At 42.6% G+C, this 21,221-nt stretch overlaps 1 protein-coding gene across 4 annotated transcripts in view; it reads left to right on the top strand.

Annotated features, from left to right (window-relative positions):
* The window catches only part of C4H1orf185 (chromosome 4 C1orf185 homolog), a 30,458-nt gene extending 19,403 nt beyond the window's left edge, over nt 1-11,055 (top strand). For 3 of the 4 annotated variants that reach the window (XM_031969143.1, XM_031969142.1, XM_031969145.1), the window contains 4 exons: nt 6,431-6,536; nt 7,009-7,138; nt 8,586-8,619; nt 10,205-11,055. In XM_031969143.1, the coding sequence (XP_031825003.1) occupies nt 6,431-6,536; nt 7,009-7,138; nt 8,586-8,619; nt 10,205-10,845 (911 nt within the window). In that variant the 3' untranslated portion in view covers nt 10,846-11,055. The remainder of the gene's footprint in view (nt 1-6,430; nt 6,537-7,008; nt 7,139-8,585; nt 8,620-10,204) is intronic. The other variant, XM_031969144.1, reaches the window with a different exon arrangement.
* The last annotated feature ends 10,166 nt before the right edge of the window (nt 11,056-21,221 follow it).

Genomic DNA, 21,221 nt, shown 5'->3' with positions numbered 1-21,221 from the left:
AAATCTTGTATTCCCATTTCCTTCCCACTTCCCTCTACCCTCTCCCCTAGATGGCAAATAATCAAATATATGTTAAACATGGTAAAGATATATGTAAATCCAATGTAAGCATTTATACAATTATCTTGCTGCACAAGAAGAGTTGGTCAATCTGTCCATTCTTACTAGAGTCAATGTTGAAAAATTATCTGTCTCCCTTTCTCCCTTTCTCCCCGCTCTCTTCCTCCCTCTCTTCCTCTTTCCTCTCATCTCCTCCTCCTGGTTTCTTTTCCATCTTAGCCCCAGTGCCCCATTCAGTAAGAAGCCTTTCCCTTTTCAACTATCTCCAATTAGCCTGCCCACATAATCGTCTGTATGTTGCCTCCTACATTAGATCATGAGTTCCTTGGTTTGCAGCGCTATAGAAGTGTGAGCCATTATAACAATATTTTTATTAGTATATTACATATATATTTATTATATGTACATCGTATATATGTCTCTATACATGCATATATATCTCTGTAAAGTGCTTAGTGCAATGCCTGGTGCGCTGCTTATTATAAATTCTTATTGGCTTGGCTTGATTCAGTCACCCAGCTAGATCTGTAGCAGGGCCTAGACTAAGCAGATACCCATTAGAGGCCCCAGTGGTTAGCTTGGGGCCCTCCCTCCTGCTGGGCCAATGTATGGCCCATAAACTTATCTTGGATATGTGGGTACCCCACGAGGGTTTAAGCCCCCTACACCTTTGGGATGAGGAAGCTTCATATGAACAATATGAAGAGATACCCCAGAGGCCAGACTGGAAAGATGGGAGTGAGAGGAAAGTGGCCAGCCATCCTTCTCATCACCTGAGCCCCGGGCAGAGTGATGGGATGTGATACGTAGTAGCCTCCATCTTAACCCCACCCTCACTTCTGTCACCTTGAGTATTGCACACAGGTCACTGAGTGCCAGCTCTGCCTCCCTGAATAATCTTATCCAGCTCCTACACTGCAGGCTCCTCAATACTCCCATGATGGGATGTCCAGGCTGGTCGGTACAAAGGGTTAGGGTTAGGGTTCCCTGTCAATATGGTTTTGATGACCTTATCCTGAAAGCTGTTTACTAGTCGTCCTGAAGTGAGGGCTGCTCGGTTCTCAATGAAATACTGACTGGGGCGCCAAAAATGTTAGCATATGCAGTTCCTGGTCCTGCCAGAGCACAAAGTCCGTCATAATGGACTCTTGAGCATCTAGTGCAGTTCATCCAGGAACCCTTTCAAGTCCACCAGGGAGGAGTTCTCCAAAATAAATGGCACTGCCTCTGGGGCCGTGCGACCCAATAGTGATGGGAGGCCACTCGCTCTCAGCTATTTCTCCTCCTTTGAGGAGCAGTGGGAGCTTTGGGCTGGGGAAATGATGTGATGGAACAGCAATGGTAGTAATGGTCCAAGTGAAGGGGACAAAGAGACAACCAGGAGGGGAACAGCTCCTTGCTGGGCTGGGTGCTGATTCCACCCACCTTGCACTAATAAGGGGAAGCTGTGACTGGACAGCCCGGAAAACCGAAACAACAACTATAACAAAATCTAATTCCCACTGGCTTCTCCATTCCATGCTCTTGGGTTATATTGAGCCATAAACCATGAGTCCAGAATTAATTCCTCCATACCTGATGACCAATGCCATGGAAAGTATGAATCAACCCCACTACGGGAACTGTGTTGTTTACACTCATTTGGCTGGTCAAGGAAGTGTTCAGATTGTATATAATCTAGAATTCTCGGATTCAGAACAAACCTATGTCTAGGGTAGGGAGAGGGACTTAGTTCCGGGGTCTAGGAAACAGTGGACGTGAAGCTATTCGGTAGGTGTTCCCTGTGATTAAGTATTGGCTGTTTACTCAAAAATTTGAAATTATGTAAAAATTCTGCATGCAGTATTGTAGCCCGCTTTCTGCTCATCTGAGGAACCATCTTCATTAAGCCAAGGAAGTTGCCCTCACTAAAACAGAGCATCTTCTTCAACAAGAGACAGGAGGCACCAGCAGGTGGGGGCTCGGAGCTAAATTCTGAAGTAAAAAACAAAAAAGATTCACAGCTCTTCACAGGTCCTGGTCAACAAGGGCCAGCACCCCTAGAAAGGAGGTCTGAGAGGTAGAAGGTGGACGCGTCTACACCAATGGGAACACGCAAACGTCCGGGTGAGTGGGCTGGCCAAGAAGCAGCCAACAGTGACACCTGCTGGCAAAGCCAAGAGAGCAAGAGTCTCCCCTTTGCCTACTCTGAGAGTCCTAGGACTTGATTTTTGGCACAGGATGGCTTGGGCTAAGTGGGCCCTTCCAAGTGTTCTCAAGTAAACTCAACAGCTTGGGAGAGTGAGCCTGGGAAGTCCAAGCCAAGTCAGCGGGCCTCCTGTTCCTGTGGGCCTCCTGCTCCCGTGAGCCTCCTGCTGCTGTGGGCCTCCTGCTGCTGTGGGCCTCCTGGTCCCATGGGCCTCCTGCTCTTGTGGGCCTCCTAGTCCTATGGGCCTCCTGCTCCTGTGGGCCTCCTGCTGCTATGGGCCTCCTAGTCCTGTGGGCCTCCTGTCCAGTAGGCCTCCTGCTCCTGTGGGCCTCCTGCTCCTGTGGGCCTCCTGCTCCTGTGGGCCTCCTGCTGCTGTGGGCCTCCTAGTCCTGTGGGCCTCCTGCTGCTATGGGCCTCCTGGTCCTGTGGGCCTCCTGCTCCTATGGGCTTCCTGCTCCTGTGGGCCTCCTGCTCCAGTGGGCCTCCTGCTCCTGTGGGCCTCCTGCTCCTGTGGGCCTCCTGCTCCTGTGGGCCTCCTGCTCCTATGGGCCTCCTGCTCCTTTGGGCCTCCTGCTCCAGTAGGTCTCCTGCTCCTGTGGGCCTCCTGCTCTTGTGGGCCTCCTGGTTCCATGGGCCTCCTGCTCTTGTGGGCCTCCTAGTCCTGTGGGCCTCCTGCTCTTGTGGGCCTCCTGGTCCCATGGGCCTCCTGCTCTTGTGGGCCTCCTAGTCCTGTGGGCCTCCTGCTCCTGTGGGCCTCGTGCTCCCATAAGCCTCCTAGTCCTGTGGGCCTTCTGCTCCTATGGACTTCCTGCTCCTGTGAGCCTCCTGCTCCAGTAGGTCTCCTGCTGCTGTGGGCCTCCTGCTCCTGTGGGCCTCCTGCTGCTGTGGGCTCCTGCTCCTGTGGGTCTGGATCGGCCCCAATTTGCCTCCAAATGAGCCTTCAGCTGGCCCAAGGGAGTGGCTCCCACCACAGAAGGGATTGCCCTTATATGGCAGTTGGGGTTAGGTGGACATGGTTAATGGATAAAGTGAACCAAATGTCATGGGTCACGTTGACAAACAGACCTGTTAAAGACCTTATCTTAAAAAGGCCGTGGTCTCTCCCTGCATCCTGTCATCCTGGGCTATACCTGGCCGTGACCCAGAGGGCTCTGGAGGGGAAAGTGAGACTGGTGACTTTGCCCAGACTCCCTCCCTCAGATCCAGCTCACCTGCAGGTATCACCTTCCCCTTGGCCCCCTTCAAGCATGGAGTACAAATAACCGCGGCGATAATGGGAAAAACAAAGGTGCTGGGCTGCACGGGCCTGTGCAGCAGTGGCAGCAGCAGAGCACCTGGGAGAAGCAGGGGCTTCTGGTGGCATCTGCTTGGGCTTCAGTGTGTGATCTTTGCCAGGGAGATCAGTCTAGAAAAGGAAGCCTGGGCTTGCAGGCAGCAGAGCCGGGGGGCGGCCAAAACTGCTGCCCGTCTCCAGTGAGCTGCCTTTAAAAGCTCTCCACCTCCCAGGCCACGCACCCCTACCAAGGCCCGAGTAGCTGTGGACACATACACGGTGAGCCGGACTGCAAAAAATCTGCATTTCTCTATTTTTGAAATCCAGCTGCTGGCCCCTCAGACATCAGGGATTGCATCACCATCTCTGCGGTTACTTCTGCTCCCCGGATCTTGCCATGGGATCTAGCCATGGGATCTTGCCACGAGATCCTGGATTAGAGAGCTAAGGCAGAATTATGCCCAGGATTATAACATAGCTTCCTCCGCACTCAAAGTTCATCGGGGAAGAGGTTGAACAAGTCGGCCACGTCTGTGGAGGATGTGCTAAGGGCTGAGGAGAACAAAGAGAAAGCTTTTGTCCATCTGTGCCTTTTAGGTGGACTTAGTTTCTATTGAGTAGGGAAAAGGCTTTCCATCGTCCCTCAATAAGTCAGCAGGAAATGAGCCCTTGACTATCTGGGCAGGTTCTGAATTAGGGTTCAAAGACCTCCAATACCCATCATCCAGCACGTCTCAAAGGGGGCTCATGAGATTTGGGTGCCATCTAGTACGATCTCCTAGAGACGCTGGTAATTGAGGTGCTTTCACAGGTTAACCACCAGGTGGCACTGATAGCTATTTACCGGGGAGTCCACAGTCACCCTGGGTTTCTGCATACCCGGATGAGTAAAAGTGCTGTATAATCTCTCTGGGGACTAAAAGCTCTCTACGACTTGTCCCTGAGCTCTGCCTCTCTGCCTTAGCTGGGAGGGACTAGCTTTCTTTTTTGAATTCTTAGTGTTGTATTTCCCCCCGGTTACATGTAAAAACAATTAACATTTGTTTTTAAAAGTCTGAGTTCCAAATTCTCTCCTCCTCCCCCTCTCCCCACCCGCTCACTGAGAAGATAAACAGCTCCATATACATGTAGTATAGGGACTCATCTGCCCATTTCAAATTAGCTCTGAGCCCCCCCACTTGCTAAGCCCACTTCCTTCCAAAGAAGCCATATTTCGGTAAGTATTAGTTACACGACTTTAGTGTCAGCACCGGTTCTACACAAAAGGAGACAAGAGTCTCTAGAAACAAAAAAAGGAAAGTCACCTCTCCATAGTATATCAATCAAGTATTTCTTAAAGGCCTGCTATGGACTGGGCACTATGCTGGATCCCAGGTGCTACAGATGCAAATACAATGAACAATCCCTGTTCTCAGAGAACTGATAGTCCTACAGAAGAAACAACCAGAGCTTCTAATGGTTTATGTAAGCAAAAAAAGGATAAATACAAAGTCATGGACTATAAAATAAGTGGGGAGGAGGAGAGGGACTTGCAGCTAGATCCCTAGGTGTGCCAAACACAGGGAACAGCAAGTACAAAGACAAGGACTTGGGAGACACAGTGTACCATGTACCGAAGAGAGGGACCATTGTGACTTTGATCTCAGCGTACAGGAGGGTGAGTGATATTTAATGAGGCAGAAAGGGAAAGCCGGGGCCAGGTTGTAAAGGGTTTTAAGAGGGCACAAGAGCCAGAGAACACAATGCTTAAAAAGACATCTCCTGAAACTATGATGGGCTTGGTGTGGTGATTTAAGGCAATTCCCATAGATTTAGGATGGAAAATGCCATCTTCATCCAGAGAGAGAACTGTGGACACTGAATGTGGATCAAAATGTTGTCATTTTCACCTTTTTTTGTTTGGTTAGTTAGTTTTTTTTCCTCTTATTTTTTTTCTTTTTTGGTCTGATTTTTCTTGTACAACATGATAAATATGGAAATATGTTTAAAAGAATTGCACAGATTTAATATATGTTAGATTACTTGCTGCCTTGGGGAGGGGGGAGGTAAGAGGGAAGGAGAAAAATTTGAAACACAAAATCTTACAAAAATGAATGTTGAAAATTATCTTTATATGTATTTGGAAAAATAATACACGATTGAAAAATTTAAAAAAAGATATCTGAGCAGCTGCTTTCCCCTGGAAGTCTCTCTACACCACCTCACATCCCCTATAAACATAGACTGGCTCTAGACCCAGAAGTTATAGTCAGCACACAATCGGAGCAAGCACTGAGTACAATCACACAAACCCCACAGGATTACACACACACACACACCCTCTTCTTGTTAGTGGCCATCTGTTTTCTGCTGAAGAAACTTCTTGGCTTCCAGTCAGCTTCACTCAGTGGACCCGGCACCCACCCCCCTCATCGGATCCACCCTAGTCTTGGGCATGTCCACCTCCTCTAGTAGTCAGTCACTTATTCAGGAAAGGAAGCACAAAATAGGAAAAGGAGCGAGTGGTTACAATAAACACTTAATAAATGCATTGTAACTCAACATCAAAATCTAACCTTTGTACATAAAAACTGTTTTGTTGTATGTTTGGCCTAGACTGATGTTCCTTTTTTCCTTTTGAACTCAAACACCAAATAAAATGAACATTTCCATATACAGAGAACAGAGATTTGTACATGAGATAGCACTATATACAGCTTTTCTTTTTTACTATAACATAAATTCAGTGTTCAAATTCAATTCAAATAAATTCAGAATCAAATCTATTGATTATGTCCAATTTATCCCGTCTAGATCAGGTTTGTGTATGGTTGTCTACATGTTGAAGGCTTCACCTCATTCAGTCATTCTAATTCACCTGAGAATGTTTCAATATATGCATAAAATAATCTTTTTTTGTTTTTTGCTAGATTTTCTGCATCACTTATCATCCCTTCTCGGGATTGGGGTTGGTGTTATTGCAGTGGCTTTCATTGTTCTGTCGATAGTGGTCGGCATCCTATTTTACAAACGGAGGTATAGTGGAAGCTTCTCTTTATGTGTTTTATTACCCCATATTCAGTGCATGAGTTTCAAATGACATGTATTTCATGATTTGGGTCCTTTAAAAGGCTAAAATATAAAGGCAGATCTAAATAGTTAGAAAAATAATTGTTTAATTTTTAATAGCTATTTAATTGCTCATGGATAGGCTGAGCCAATATAATAAAAATGATAATGCTACTTGTTAATTTATTTATTCAGTGCCATGACAATTAAACTACCAAAGGACTGCTTAGAGCTAGGGGGAAATATATATATATATAACATATATATAAAATATCTATACACACACACACACACATATACCAACTTTAATTGGATACATTTGTGGTGTAGAATGACTTGAGTTCTTATGTGCAGAATAAGTATTAGACTATTTTTTTTAAATCAGTTAATTGATCATCTATTGTATATAAAATGATATCCTCTCTAAAACATCTTGCAGGGAACTATTTCACATTTCCAGAGTTACAATAACTGATAGAAAAAGTCGGGGAAAATCATCCAGTACCATAACGGATCCACATTTCAATGGTCTTTCTTTGTCTCGATGTTTTCATTCTAGTGGATTACAGGTAGGGCCCACGGGTTTCATTTTATCAAATAACTATGGAAATGGCTTTAATATAATATTCATGTGAAACGATTGTCTCCCTTCCTTATTCCCTTGTTGTTTTGACGCATGGTCACTATTCTCATATGTTGCCCCCAAAGTCAAAGTCATCCAAAACCCTGAGGGTCAGTTTCACTTTTCTACATTGCCTCCCACCTCAGGGACCCGGCATTTCAGTTGCCCCCAGAACTCCACTTGGGTGCGTAGGAGATTTTTTGGGCAACATGATTATATAAGCTTCTTGTGAGTAGGGATTGTTTCCATCTCTGTAAGTGTACCCACATTTAAAGGCTCTTCCCACCCAGGAGGAAGGAGAACAGACCTGGGGAGGGAGAGGCTGTTGGCAGGGATGCAGTCACAGGCTTCTTGATCAGGCCTTGTTCAGTTAGAAGTCCCCAAGGTCCCCTCTCATTGTGGGATTCTCTATAGAAAGTTACAGAAGTTTCAGCAAAGTGGATCCAGCTCAGTCTGAGGAAGAATTTTCTGCCACAAGTCTCTAGGAAAGACCTCGGTCTCATCAGGGCCTATAAGAATAGCGCAGAGGACACCTTGGGAGGCCTTGGGATTGGGCTGATATCCAGTCCTTAGAGCTCTTTGGCATTTACAATGTAGATTTTGTGATGAAATAATTTCTTTTTTTTTTTTTTTGTTTGATTTTGGTGGAAGGCAATCATGGTTAAGTGACTTGTCCAGGGCCCCACAACTACTAAGTGTCTGAGGCTGAATTTGAACTCAGACCCTCCTGACTTCAGGGCTGATGCTCTATCCACTACAGTGCCATCTGGCTGTCCCTGATGTTATGTCACCTAAGAAAACTAATTGCCTTGTTTTATTTTTATTTTTTATTCTTAAAATTTCTTCATTGGTCAAAGAGAAAGAAAGGTCACATTTTTTCTGCCATTCCCTCTTACATATAAATAATAGCAAGCAAATCTGATGGAGATATGTGAGCATCTGGGAAAATTGGGCCACGGGAGTTTACTCCCTCAGCTTGCTTTGGAAAGGTCAGAGCACCGACTTTTGTGACAGAAAGCCCTGAGTTCAAATCTAGCTGTGTGAGTTCCTCTGTTTGTTTAGGACTCACGGGCTTGCCACAGCCTTTAAATTTCCTTCCAGTGTCAGGTCTCTGAGCCTCCTGTTTTACTGACCAATCTATGTCCCAGGATCTCCGTGTACTCCCTCTCCACTGAGCTCTGGGCAGCCAGACTAGGGCACTGGGCCACACTTGCCTTCTAGCTCCCTGATCTCATCCCACTAAAGAAGCATCTTGTGATAACTGACATTGTCCAACATGGGTCTCACCGTTGCACGTGAAGACACCATAACTAAATCAAATCAAATCATTGTTTTCATAAATTTGAAGGTTTTTCATTTTGGAAAGTAATGAATAATATTTTCTTTTGTCATAGGCCTCAAGAGGTAAAGAATTAGAACTTCAAGAAGGTACTTGAGAAAAAAACTCCTGTGTACTGAGACACTTTCTCATTTGTATTTTGTTGTGTCCATGTCTTAGAACTGTGTGAGAATGTAAATTCCTCGAAGGCAAGGGGTGTGTTGTGTCCCATGATGGTATTCCTCTGTGTCTCACACAGTATATTCCTTACCATAAATGCATAAGAAATGTTTGTTATGGGAGCGAGAAGGTATGATAAGGGATAATGGAGCACTTTAGGGGACAGTAACAAAAAAAGGTAAAGGCCAGTGTCATCCACTGGGCACTAGAGATTCTTTTCAGATGCTCCCGCATTGGGAAACAGCCGAATCAAGTGGGGGATGATTGTCTTAACTCCTATGTTTAAGGAGCCATTAACTGGGAAGGGAAGAGTATCTAAGATCAAACTAGTTTAGAATAATGCCTGATGTATAGTAAGTGCTTAATAAATGCTTATTATAGATTTTTATCAAATTATATTATCAAATGCTTATTATTGGTTGGTTGGTGTGGTTGGGAGACAGAAGTAGAGTTCGGGGACAGAACTTGGTTGAGGGCAGGAGTGCTATCATGGCAATATCCATGGAGTTTAGCCTGGCTCTGTATCTCCTCTCTGTGTCCCTACTTTGGCTTTTGAAAGGGGGCCTTCACTAATGCTTCTCTCAGTCCAGGATATGGTATGTTAGGAGCCATAATTGAGAAAGTGAGTGATAATGAAAGCCCTAGCCAAAGTCAGCTTGGAGGTTTTTTTAATCCAAATTGTACCAATTGAGCTGCCCCTCCTCTGTGACCAGCCCATGAGCATCATCCATGGCAATGAAGTCAACTAAGCCAATCTTAGGCTCCATTCATTCATCTTAACCCAATTTTAAATTTCATAAAAATGAAATTTATGAAATTTAACTGTATATTGGCAGTATATTTTCAACTCACTATATGGAAGATGTTATTTTTTTTTTCATTAAGCTGTTAGACAATCCACAGTTAAGGACAGTGTCTTGCACGTAGTAAGTATTCAATAAATGAGACCTATGACAAAACAAAATGTTTGTTACTTTCCAAACTGAAAAAAAAACCTTCAAATTTATGTATGCAATGATTTGATTTAATTTAGTTATAGTATCTTCATAGGCAAAGGTGAGATCACAATAAATAAACAAAGAAATAGATAAATGAATGAATGGATTTGATAGGAAAAAAAAGACAAGATGCTATGGGATTCTTAAGTGTTTGGGGTAGGGGGAAGAATGAGAAGAAGCTCTCATCCCACACCTAAGTAGCTTGATTATAATCTTTTGTTGCCGAGTTTAATTTTGCTTAAAACAATCTTCTCTATTGAACATGAAAGCCTAAAGAGTTCCCCACTTTCCTGGGTGGAATAGAGGGAGTACTTACAGCAGAATGACTAGGGAGATGAGACTACTGGGGTTTTAGTAATGAAATGCCCTGTTGACTCCAAACTGAAAAGATCCCCCAATTCCTTTGTTCATATAATTAAATCTGAACTTGGTTTCATCCTTTGCTCATATAATTAACCAGAACTTGATTCTCGAATATGGGATATTGAACCTCAGTCTTCAATGTCATTTTTTATAGCTCTTCAAAAAAGTAAGCGAAGGGATTTGAGCTTTGTGATGACCTCCATAACTTCAGACACCTCGGACAATGGGAGGAGCATGACTCCAGACCGGAGCTCCTTGTCATCATCCTTATCATTGATTTCTTTTTATAGCCAAAGCTTAGAAATCTCTAAGGACTGGTTTTCTGATGAAGAGGGCTCCTCAATGAAGAGCAGCCTCATGGACAGAGTGCAAGTGTACCTAGACACCATGGATACTTCTGAAAACCTTGAACAATTTCAGTGTGGCATGGCAGTCGATGAGGATCAAAAGCCTCTCCTCTTGGAAAATGCAAATCAACAGAAAATGCAGGTGCCTCAATCAGTCTCTATCCCTGTTGAAGTTTCTTCTGGCAGCCCATGTCCAACAGTATCAAAGGATGACCCCTCCAAAGTTTCCAATGGTATCCCACCACAATCATACACTGATGCCTCCAATGTTTCTTTTGTCATCTTGTGTCCACCACAATTAAAGGCTAATGCTTTAAAAACTACTTCTGACACCCTGGATCCACCAAAATCAAAGGAGCACCCCTCTAGACCTTCTACTAGTATCCTGCTACAATCAGTCTGTAATGTCTCAAAAGCTGCTTCTGAACCTCAATTGAGCAAAACATAAATGGAAATTCTCATTTCTGAGCCTAAGAAGATCCAGACCAAGGAAGAGATCGTTTTAAGTCTGTGGCTCACAATGGACCTGCTGAAAATAATTAGACAGAGCCTCCTTACCCTGGATCATACAACCTAAAATCGTGCCTCCGATGTATAGAACAAGCATCCCAGCACAGATTTAGCTTACTTGTGAATAAACTATATTTAATTATCAGAACCTTACTGTATTTCAATATTTCTATGCTTTATATTTATGAGAGAAATTTCCATATATGTACTGCTCTGAATTACGTATGTAACATTGACTCCTGTCCCTAAGGAAGATTTATAAAATATAACCCACCATTTATAGTCTCTCTGCACTTAAAAGAAAGATATGAAATAATTTATGTTCTAATGATGACCGCTGTTGAGCTCCCAGGTCAGCACTAGGAAAAGTCACTCTTCTCTTTCTGACTCCTCATGCTACAAAAAGATACCGGAGGAACATAAGGACAATGTGGATCACAGGTGCTTATGCAAAAGAATATTAAATCTAGCAAATATATTCTTTCAGTGAATTTTCTAAAATACACAATTAAAGGTAAGGCAGGACCAGGTCTTTCAGTTCCTTGTAATTGATTTGTCTATCTCAGTGCCCTACTACTGAGAAACACACACCTTCCAATTTGTCCATTTAGAAGTCATCTCTAATAATCTTAAAGAAAGGAATTGCAGATGAGGCTGTTACCAAGGGACAATGACACTTTTCTTTTCTCCTCTCCTCCTCCTCCTCTCTATTACCTATTTAATAATCTCTGTCCTTTCAATCAAGGGCTGATCTCATATTAGTTTCCTCTTTTCCAAACTGGGAGGAACTACAAATGCCAGGGGTTTTTATGACCAGCCAAGCCCTTGACTCAATGAATATAGAGTCTCTGAAGAGCCCAGCTAGTACAAGCATGAGGTTGAGGAGAGTTGATTTTGTTAGCCCCCGAAACTCAAGGCAGCTATCAATTCGATTCAATAAATGTTTATTAAGCACCTACTGTGTGCCAGACACTATGCTAAGTGCTAGAGATACAAAAAGAGGCAAAAGACAGTCCTGTCCTCAAAGAACCTATATTTTAAATGGGGGAGGGAAGAGGAGAACAATGTTAAAAATATAGAATATATATGTGTGTGTGCCTATATATATATATATATATATATATATATAGGCACACACACACACATAGAAGGCTACATATAGGATAAACAGGAAATGAGGCAATTAAGAGGGGTTAGGGAAGGCTTTTAGTTGGGACATAAAAGAACCCAGGGAGGTCAGTAGTTATAATGTAGGAAGGAACATAAAGCAGGAAGGGCTACCATCTGGAGGAATGGGGTTGGAGGAGAGAGGTGGTTACCACCATAATGTAGATACAGAATCTTGACCTGTTTATCTCATTCGCTCAGTGAATATTTGCTACATTCACTCTAGGGGAACGATCTCCTCAGAGTCATTTCCACCTTTATCATGCTGCACAAGAAAAATCAGATCAAAAGGGGGAAAAATGCGGACAGCTCTCTCCATCACACATCTATGGGATTGGTCTGAATCCCCTCGTTGCTGAAAAGAGCCAATTCCATCACATAATCTTGCTGTTGCTGTGTACAATGTTCTGGTCCTGCTCATTTCCCTCAACATCAGTTCCTATAAATCTCCCCAGGCCTTTTCTGAAATCCTCCTGCTCATCATTTCTTATAGAACAGTAATATTCCATAACATTCATAGACCACAACTTACTCAGCCGTTCCCCAGCTGATGGGCACCCACTCAGTGTCCAGTTCCTTGCCACTACAAAAAAGCCCCTTCACTTTTATACAGACTGGCTGTAAGTTACTATGGCAAAAATAAAGGAGGCCCCAATGATCCACCTGGTGCTGAACTTCGCTGTGAGGTTTATTGGGCTGGAAACATCAGCCACACGTTGGCACTAATGTGCTCCATACCCTCAGCAGTGTGGTCAGACCTGCCAGGGCCCATGCTCCAGCTGGCTGCCTTTGAGAAGCCCCATCCAGTCTGCGGAGATGCCGTGGAGACCTCAATGGGATAACAATTCACACTCCTAGAGTGGCTCTGGGAGGGCAGAGGGAAACCCAAGGATTGCCATTCCCATTCATAAAAGAGCAAAGGGAGCTTGGGGAAGGCAAAGTCCTCCTGATGTCGGCTTCCATTATGTCATCCAAAATTATGTTTTCTATTTGTAGTCCTGGTCCCATCCCTTACTCATTCCATGTCCCCAGGCCCTTGGTTTTCCCCTCCAGGTAAAAGGGATAAGGAGGTTTGATATTGCACAAATGAGAGATGATGGTATGAGGTAGATGGACCCTAGCTGGAGGACAACTTATTTGAAAAAGATGCAAAAGTTTTGTTGGGACCTGCAGGTTCCAAAGCATCCCTGAATCAGAGATTCAGTGCCAGAGTTTTCCCCACTTCTGATGCTTAGAATGCATGATTTCAGGTCCTCAGGCTCCCCAGAGAGGGGAGTGGGCTTCAGTGGCTCCTCAGGTCCCCTCCCACTCTGCAGCAACACTCTCATGATGGTGACTCTTTCTCGATAACCCTTCCTTTGGCACTTCAGATTCAATATGTCCCAAACTGGATTTATGTTTGTGCCCCTGCCCACCTTGGCTGTTTTTACATCCCCTTCCTTCCAGCCAATTCCTTTCTCACCCAAGACCTTTGATTTGTTCTCCTTCCACATATCCTAAGTCACCACATCCTCCTGCTTCTGTCTTCCTGATAGCTCTGATATCCAGCTCCCTTCCCCTTTTAACTCCTTCAGGAACCAGTCTTGTTGGGGACCCAATGTCTTCTTACCCAGGCTACTCATTATTCTGGTTTCCTGTCTGGCTTCTTGCTCCCACCCACACTGCCCATAAACTCCCTGATGCACATCCATACGAGCATATGAGATATCCATCTTTTGTCCACAGTTCTGGTGGAAGCCTTTCATTGACCAACGTAAGCGTTAAAGCTGATCTTAGCACTCAGACACTCCCACCCTCCTCCTCAGCCCCCTACCCTACAACAAACTCAGAGCTACCTTTCCAGCTTTATTATCAAATTCCAGAGTTGGAAGGGACCTCAGAGGCAATTTAGACCAACACATACAAAACTGAAATCCTCTCATGTTTCTAATAAGACTTCCCAATAAGGGAAACTCATTGTTTGATGGAATGGCCCAATGTCCTTTGGGTCAGTTCTAATAAATCTACCTATTTATACCAGGTCAGGACTTCCTCCAGTTCTCCCATTTCTGTCATACGGGGTCATGTTGAAACTCTCACCTCCACCATTGCAATAACCTCCAAATTCGTCTCCCTAATCCATGTCCCTCCTCCTGTCCTCCCCAGCCACATGTTTCCTCTCCGACAGATGTGTTCCCGGGCACATCTACTCTTCCCACTAATAGTATCTGTATTCTTGGGAGAGCTGCCCCAGGTTTATGGAGGAGGAACACTGTTCTATTACAGTTTTTTTTAATTCAACTATTTAAAAAAACAACCACAAAAATTCAACTATTTTATTAAATGCCTTTGCTTCAAATTGATTGGGTCCTTTGGCTGACTAGTTAAAATAAATACTTCGACAAGGGATTGCGCACTATGCTTTTGCAGGGATGAGGACCTACAAAGTATTTTGAAGAGGGTGATAGTTTGTTTTTAGTTTTGTTTTTTTTTGGTTTTTTTTTTGGGGGGGGGGACTCCTCTTGCAAAAGAAAGAAGTGCTCCAGGTTCTGCACTAAAACTGGCAGAAGGAATTTAGAAAGCCTGACTAGGGATTAAGAGTCCTTGGACCAGAAACTAAATATCCTCAGGGCACAGGTGGTGTTTGCATCTCGGCTGCCAAAAAAGGCAAAGATTTCTGAAGAGAGGAGGGGGTGAGGGGGGGATTTACAAAGTGAAATGCTGATTAAGAAGATGGTTTTAGATTTCTAGACTAAAGCTTAAAATATAAGAGTTACAGGCTCTTGGCCAGGCAAGGATGGAGAAAACATACAGTAGTGAGGACTTGTAAAAAAAAGATATCTCCCTGAAGTTTGTCAAATCTCATCTAGCAATCTTTAAAAAGGGATAATAAAAGCAAAAATTACCTCCATATATCTGCCAAGCCACATGCCAGAGGGAGTAGCAACTATAGCATAACATAGATTAGATTAGATAAAGCATTTATTAAGCATTTACTATGCACCAAAACATAAAAAGACTAGTGGCAAAAGCACCCAGTAATTTGTAAGAGATAAAGTTAAAAAGAGGAGCCTGAAAGAAAATACTAGGCCTTGGAAAACTTTCCATGAATGCACACATTAAGATTTTGCAAATGAACCTGATCCTGCTAAAAGGAGAAATACTGGATCTCACAGATATTAATTAGACTTAATCAAGTCAGAATCAAGACTGAATTTTGGCTCTAGTTGGAGATGCCTTCAAAAGGAAGAGATAAAAATGGGTAGATGTGTGGCAATGGATGGGAAGCAACACAGAACTTATGTAAAGAGTTCAGGTAGTTAGAGAAGGGAAGAATGGTGATGATCCTTTGGGTGAAGAACTATACAAAGTGATATAGTCTTGTATGCCTGCTTTATAAAAACTCAGCTATTTCTGAGCAAAACAAGCAGAAGAAGGAATACATTGTACACAATATCAGCAAGAACTTGCGATGATCAACTATGAAAAGCTTGGTTCTTCTCGGTGGTTCGGTGATCCAAAGCAATCCCAATAAACTTTGGACAGAAAATGCCATCTGCATCCAGAAAAAGAAGTAAAGAGACTGAATGTAAATCAACATATGCTATGTTTACTTCTTTTTGCTTTTCTTTTTTTTTTTTTTAATCTCTCCCATGGTTTTTCCTAGTTTGCTCTGGTTTTTCTTTCCCAACATAATTCATAAAACCATGTGTATTAAAAATAAATAAACTAAAAAAAACCTGAACTATTTTATTAAATGCCTTTGCAAGTTGTCCATGGATTGCCCAGACAAAAGGAAGAAATGGATGAGTTCAGGAAGATATAAAAAGCATGTCCTAGGTACTGGGGAACAGAGATAGGAACAGAGATAGAAACAGAATACTTCCTTGTCCTCAGAGTTTAAAAGGGGGACAGGAAGGACAACATGTGCTCATGTGAATAAATACAAAATATATATGATGAAAATATATACATATATATATATATATATATGTGTGTGTGTGTGATGAAAATTCCAAAACAAATACTCAGTAATTTTTTTTTTGGGGGGGGGGGAGGGAAGAGGAAAAAGAGTTATCACAAGTGGGGTGGGAAGGGAGGGAGATCAAGAAAGTCCTTGAATACGCAATGGTTCTTGAAGTGTTTTTTGAAGTAAACAAGTGATTATAAGAGGTAGAAGAGAGAAACTGATTCGGGTCGTGGTCCCTTTAAGAATTGATTTATTCCTTTCTTTCTGATTCCCAGCCCCTCCTAGCAATGTATTATCAATCCAGGAAGCTAGGACCTTTGATTCACAAATCCTGGTCAAAAGCACCCCTTTGGATCCCAATAGAAGATCTGGGCCTGTCTCAGTCCCCACCCAGATCTGAGTCAATTTGGGCTATCCCAGCCCCCATTCTAATGATCTGCTCATGTTTCCCACTCCCCACCAAGCAGACTCTAGCCCTCACTGGAACCCAGTGAGGAGCCAACTTGGGGCTCCACCCACGGGCCCCTTTAGCTAAATCCCTTATTACAAAAGAGTCAAGCTGGAGTCCTCTCTTTGCAGAGGGTCGAAACAGGCTAGCACCATGCCTGGCACCCCAAGGACCCTCTATCCACTGGAACCGGTGTCCTCTCATCTCTACCTTCACCTATTTCCTTAACCAGACTTTAACTTTACTTCCAAACCCCAAAATAAACCTCTTTTATCAATCTAGCTTTTCGGGCCTGTAAATTCCTTTACAGGGGACTCCGTTATCCTTGCACCAAATCCAAAGAGGTTACAGGGGAGTCCTATTTGATTCCCTGTACCCCGAACCTGCCACTAGACTTCAATTAAACCCTAATTTTATTTAGGTCCCCCATATCTAGACCTCATCAAAACCATTCCAAAAGTGGGAAGCTTCAGAGATGAGATAATGGACAGAAATTACTTTGCTGATCTTAACGCACCATATGTCAGTTGTTGTTCTAACAATAATAACTAATAACAATTATTGTTGTTGTTGTTATTTCTCTCCCTCCCTCCCTCCCTCTCTCTCTCTCTCTCTCTTTCTCTCTCTCCCTCTTCAATCCATCCTCCCTTCTATCAGCCCTGATCCTTTTCTCATTCTTTAACGTAGAAGCTGCTAAATCATGTAGGATTCTGACTATGGCTCTGTAAGGGTCCATTAGAGAGGTCAGGCAAGTCTGATTGGGATGGAGTAGGCCGGTGGTCTCAAGGTCCCCAAATGTGATTGGAGTTGAGTACTTAGGGACTTCCTTCGTGGGTGGGACCTCCAGCCATGGCGGGAATCCTAAAATCTCACTCTGAGATCTCATCAAGTTTGGGAGGTAATCTTCATCATGAATTGGCTTGTGCCTGTGACCTCGTAGACCTGATATAAGCTCAGACCAGGAAGCACGCTCTCTTTGCCAGCTCTTTTCCCACCTGGAGCTTGACCATGGGGAGCAATACCAAGATAGTGCAGGAGGTCATAGAGTGAGGTGTAAACCCCGTGAATAAAGTCTAAGCTTGTTTGACAAAACTCTCAGGTGCTCTGTTATAATCAAACTGCATCCATATGAGATAGCAGCCAGAGGATTCTGGGAACCTCAAAACAGAGGTAAGATTGATATTATATTTACCAGAGAGTTCTCTGATCAGGCCTGGGAATTAGGATTGATTAACGGCGGTTGAGTGCGAGAAAGGCCTCAACATGAATTGTTTTTTTCTTCTTGAAGTATTTTTTTCCTTGAACTGAGAGCTTTGGAATTAGACTATATAATATTCCTGGGAGTTTTCATTTGGGCATCTCTTTTAGGAGGTGATTGATGGATTCTTTCAATTTCTATTTTTTACCCTTTGATTCTATGATATCAGAGCAGTTTTTCTTGATAATTTCTTGAAAAATGATGTTAAGGCTCTTTTTTTTTTTTGTGATAGTCTAATAATTCTTAAATTTTCTCTCCTTGATCTATTTTCCAGGCCAGGTTTTTTTCCCTCAAGTTTCTTCTGTCTTTTCACTCTTTTGATTTTGTTTTATTGTTTTTTGATGTCTTGTGGAAAACAAGCCCATTCCTCTTGCCCCTTTCTGATTTTTTTCCCTGAGGCAATTGGGGTTAAGTGACTTGCCTAGGGTCACACAGTTAGGAAGTATTAAACATGTCTGAGACCAGATTTGAAATCAGGTCCTCCTGACTTCAGGGCTGGTGCTCTATCCACTATGCCATCTAGCTGCCCCTCCAATTCTAATTTTTAAGGAATTATTTTCTTCAGTGAGCTTTTGTATCTCCTTTCCCCTTGGGCCAATTCTGTTTTTAAGGAATTCTTTTCTTTTTTGTGTCTCTTTTTCCATGTAGTCAATTCTGTTTTTGAAGGAGCTCTCTTCAATAATCTTTAAATCTTTTTCTAGTTATCCAGTTCTGCTTTTTAATGAATTATTCTGGATTTTTATATTTCTTCTAGTTTGGGGACTATTCTATTTTTTAAGGTATTGTTTTCTTCAGTGTCTTTTGTGTCTCCTTTCCCAAGCTGCTGACTTTTTGTTCCCATAATTTTCTTGCATCTCTCATTTTCCTCTCAACTCTTCCTCTAGTTTTCTAATTTGATTTTTTAAAATCCTTTTTGAGGTTTTCCAGGAATTCTTTTTGCACCAATTCACTTTTTTTTAGGCTTTGGATGTAGCAGTTTTGGCTTTGTTATCTTCCTCTGAATTTGTGGTTTTGATCTTTCCTGTCACCATAGTAACTTTTCTGTGGTCAGGTTCTTTTTTATGTTTGCTCATTTTTCCAACTTCTTTCTTTCTTTAGAGTTATTTGGGATTAAGTGACTTGCCCAGGGTCATACTCCTATTAAATGTCTGAAGATGGAGTTGAACTCAGCTTCTCCTGACTCTGGGGCTCCATCTATTTCACCACCTAGTTGCCCTTCCAGACTATTTCTTGACTTTTAACTTTATGTGAAAGTTGGGCTCTGCTCCCAGAATGGATAGGACACTGTCCTAAACTTTAGGCTTTTTGTGCAGCTGTTTGTGCAGAGTTGGTTCTGGGATTTTACCTTCTTCTAAGGTGATATGATCTAAGGAGAGGTATGGTCACTGCTCTCCTGGTCTGTGCTATTTGTCTGTTAATGATCATAATTACTCTTTCCTGCTCTGCAATTGTGATCAGGTTCCCAGTCCTGTTAATGACCCTTCTCACCCTGGAATTATGACCCAGAACCACATTTGGGCAATGTAACAAGGTCCTGCATCCAGGGCCATCAAAGGCACTGTAATCTCCTCCTTACCCATCGTCTAAGCCTTTTGCCATCTGTATCCCAATACCTGTTGTTGGCTTTCCAGGGCATTGCCAGCGTTGGATAGTATACTATTCTCACCTTCTGTGCTGGAAAATTGTTTTACCTTATTCTTGTATTAATTCTATTACTCCAAAACTCATTTTGAGATGCTATTTTAAAGTTGTTTAGGGAAATTTGAGAGCGCTCAAATGAGTCCCTGCATTCACTCTGCCATCTTGGCTCTGCCCTCTCAAGCAGTGTTTATAAGGTAAAACAGAGATGTGTTAGTAAATGTTTAACAGTCAGAGTGTAGTTGGGGACAAGGAAGATGTACGCTATATACTATTAAGCTTAATCTGTATTATTAACACTTTACTAAGACTAGACAATCAATAAAACATTTCAAGCACTAATTTGGCAGTTTCTGAGGTATAAAGGCTCACACTGAAAATTTAGCAGTTGGCTCTCAAGCAGGTTAGAGCTGGCTCCAGCATTCCCCTGGAGGAAAGCCCGTACCAAAGCTCAGGGAAGAGAGATGGAGTGGTATGTGTAGGGCACAATAAGAAAGGCCATGGGGCACCTGTAATCAAAAAGAAAACCACGTAACAAGCATGAAAAGGTGGCCTGGAGCCAGGTTGCAAAAGGCCTTTAAACCAAACAGCCATTTACAGTTGGTCCTGGAGGCCCTAGGAAACCACACAAGTTTATTAAGTAAGGGAGTGAAGTGGCTGGGCCCACACTTAAGGGAACTCACTCTGGCAGCTGTGTGAAGAATGGATTGAAGTGGGGAGAGGCTTATGTCAGAGACCCATGAGGAAACTCTTGCAATTTTGTCCAAGTGGGAGGTGAAGAGGGCCTCGAACCAGGATGTTGGCTGTAGAAGGGGAGAGTTGGAGAATTATTGGAGTGATGTTGTGAAGATAGAAATGAGATCTGACAAGTTGATTTGTTATATGGAATCTCAATCAGCTTGTCAATAAGTGATGGCTCAGTGGATAGAGTGTGAGGTCTGGAGTCAAGAGGACTTGAGTTCAAATTCAGCTTCAGACACTTTCTAACTGAGTGATCCTAGATAAGTCACTTAAATCTCTGCCTGTCTTAATATCTTCATTTGTAAAATGGGATAATAATAATAATACCTACTTCCCAGGGTTGCTGTAAGAATTAAATGAGACAATAATTGTAAAGTGGTTAGCATGGTACCTAGAACATAGTAAGTACTATTTAAATGCTAACTATTATTACTTATTTAAATGCATAAGTTACTATGTACTAGGTGGGTAAGTACAAAATCAAAAATTAAATAATGCTTGCTTTCAAGAAGTTTACTTTTTTTTGAGGAAAATGATTTCTCTATCTAGATAGATCTAGATGTGAGAGAGAGAGAGAGAGAGAGAGAGAGAGACAGAGACAGAGACAGAGAGAGAGAGAGGTGATAGGTAATAGGTATATAGAAAGATAATAGATAGGTGATAGATACATGGTTAGATAGCTACATGGGGAGAGGATAGATGGGTGGGTAGATAGATAGATGGATAGATAAATAGAAAGACAGACACAAAGATAGATACATAAATATATAGATAGACATAGATAAATAGAAAGACAGATAAAGACAGATACATAGATAGACACAGAAAGATAAATAGAAAGACAGACACAATGGTAGATAGATAAATAGATTTTTTTTTTGGTTCTAGTCCTGTGATCTCCCTGTACAAATGCAGATCTGTACCTGCTCCTAAATTCAGAGTTTCAGAGACTTGTAGTTCATAAAGTCCAGATGGGCCTGAAATATGTTGTGAGCCCAAATTATTTCTGATTCCAAAATCACTAAGTCCATGCTTCCTCTTGAATATATGACATATACAAAGTAAGTGCCAAGTAGTTGAGAGGGACACTAGCAACAAGGGAAATCGGGAATA

Source organism: Sarcophilus harrisii, chromosome 4, assembly GCF_902635505.1.
Source record: "Sarcophilus harrisii chromosome 4, mSarHar1.11, whole genome shotgun sequence".
In the NCBI taxonomy this organism is placed as follows: domain Eukaryota; kingdom Metazoa; phylum Chordata; class Mammalia; order Dasyuromorphia; family Dasyuridae; genus Sarcophilus; species Sarcophilus harrisii.
The sequence above is the reverse complement of the archived record's forward strand: the minus strand, read 5'-3'. Positions and strand labels throughout refer to the sequence as shown.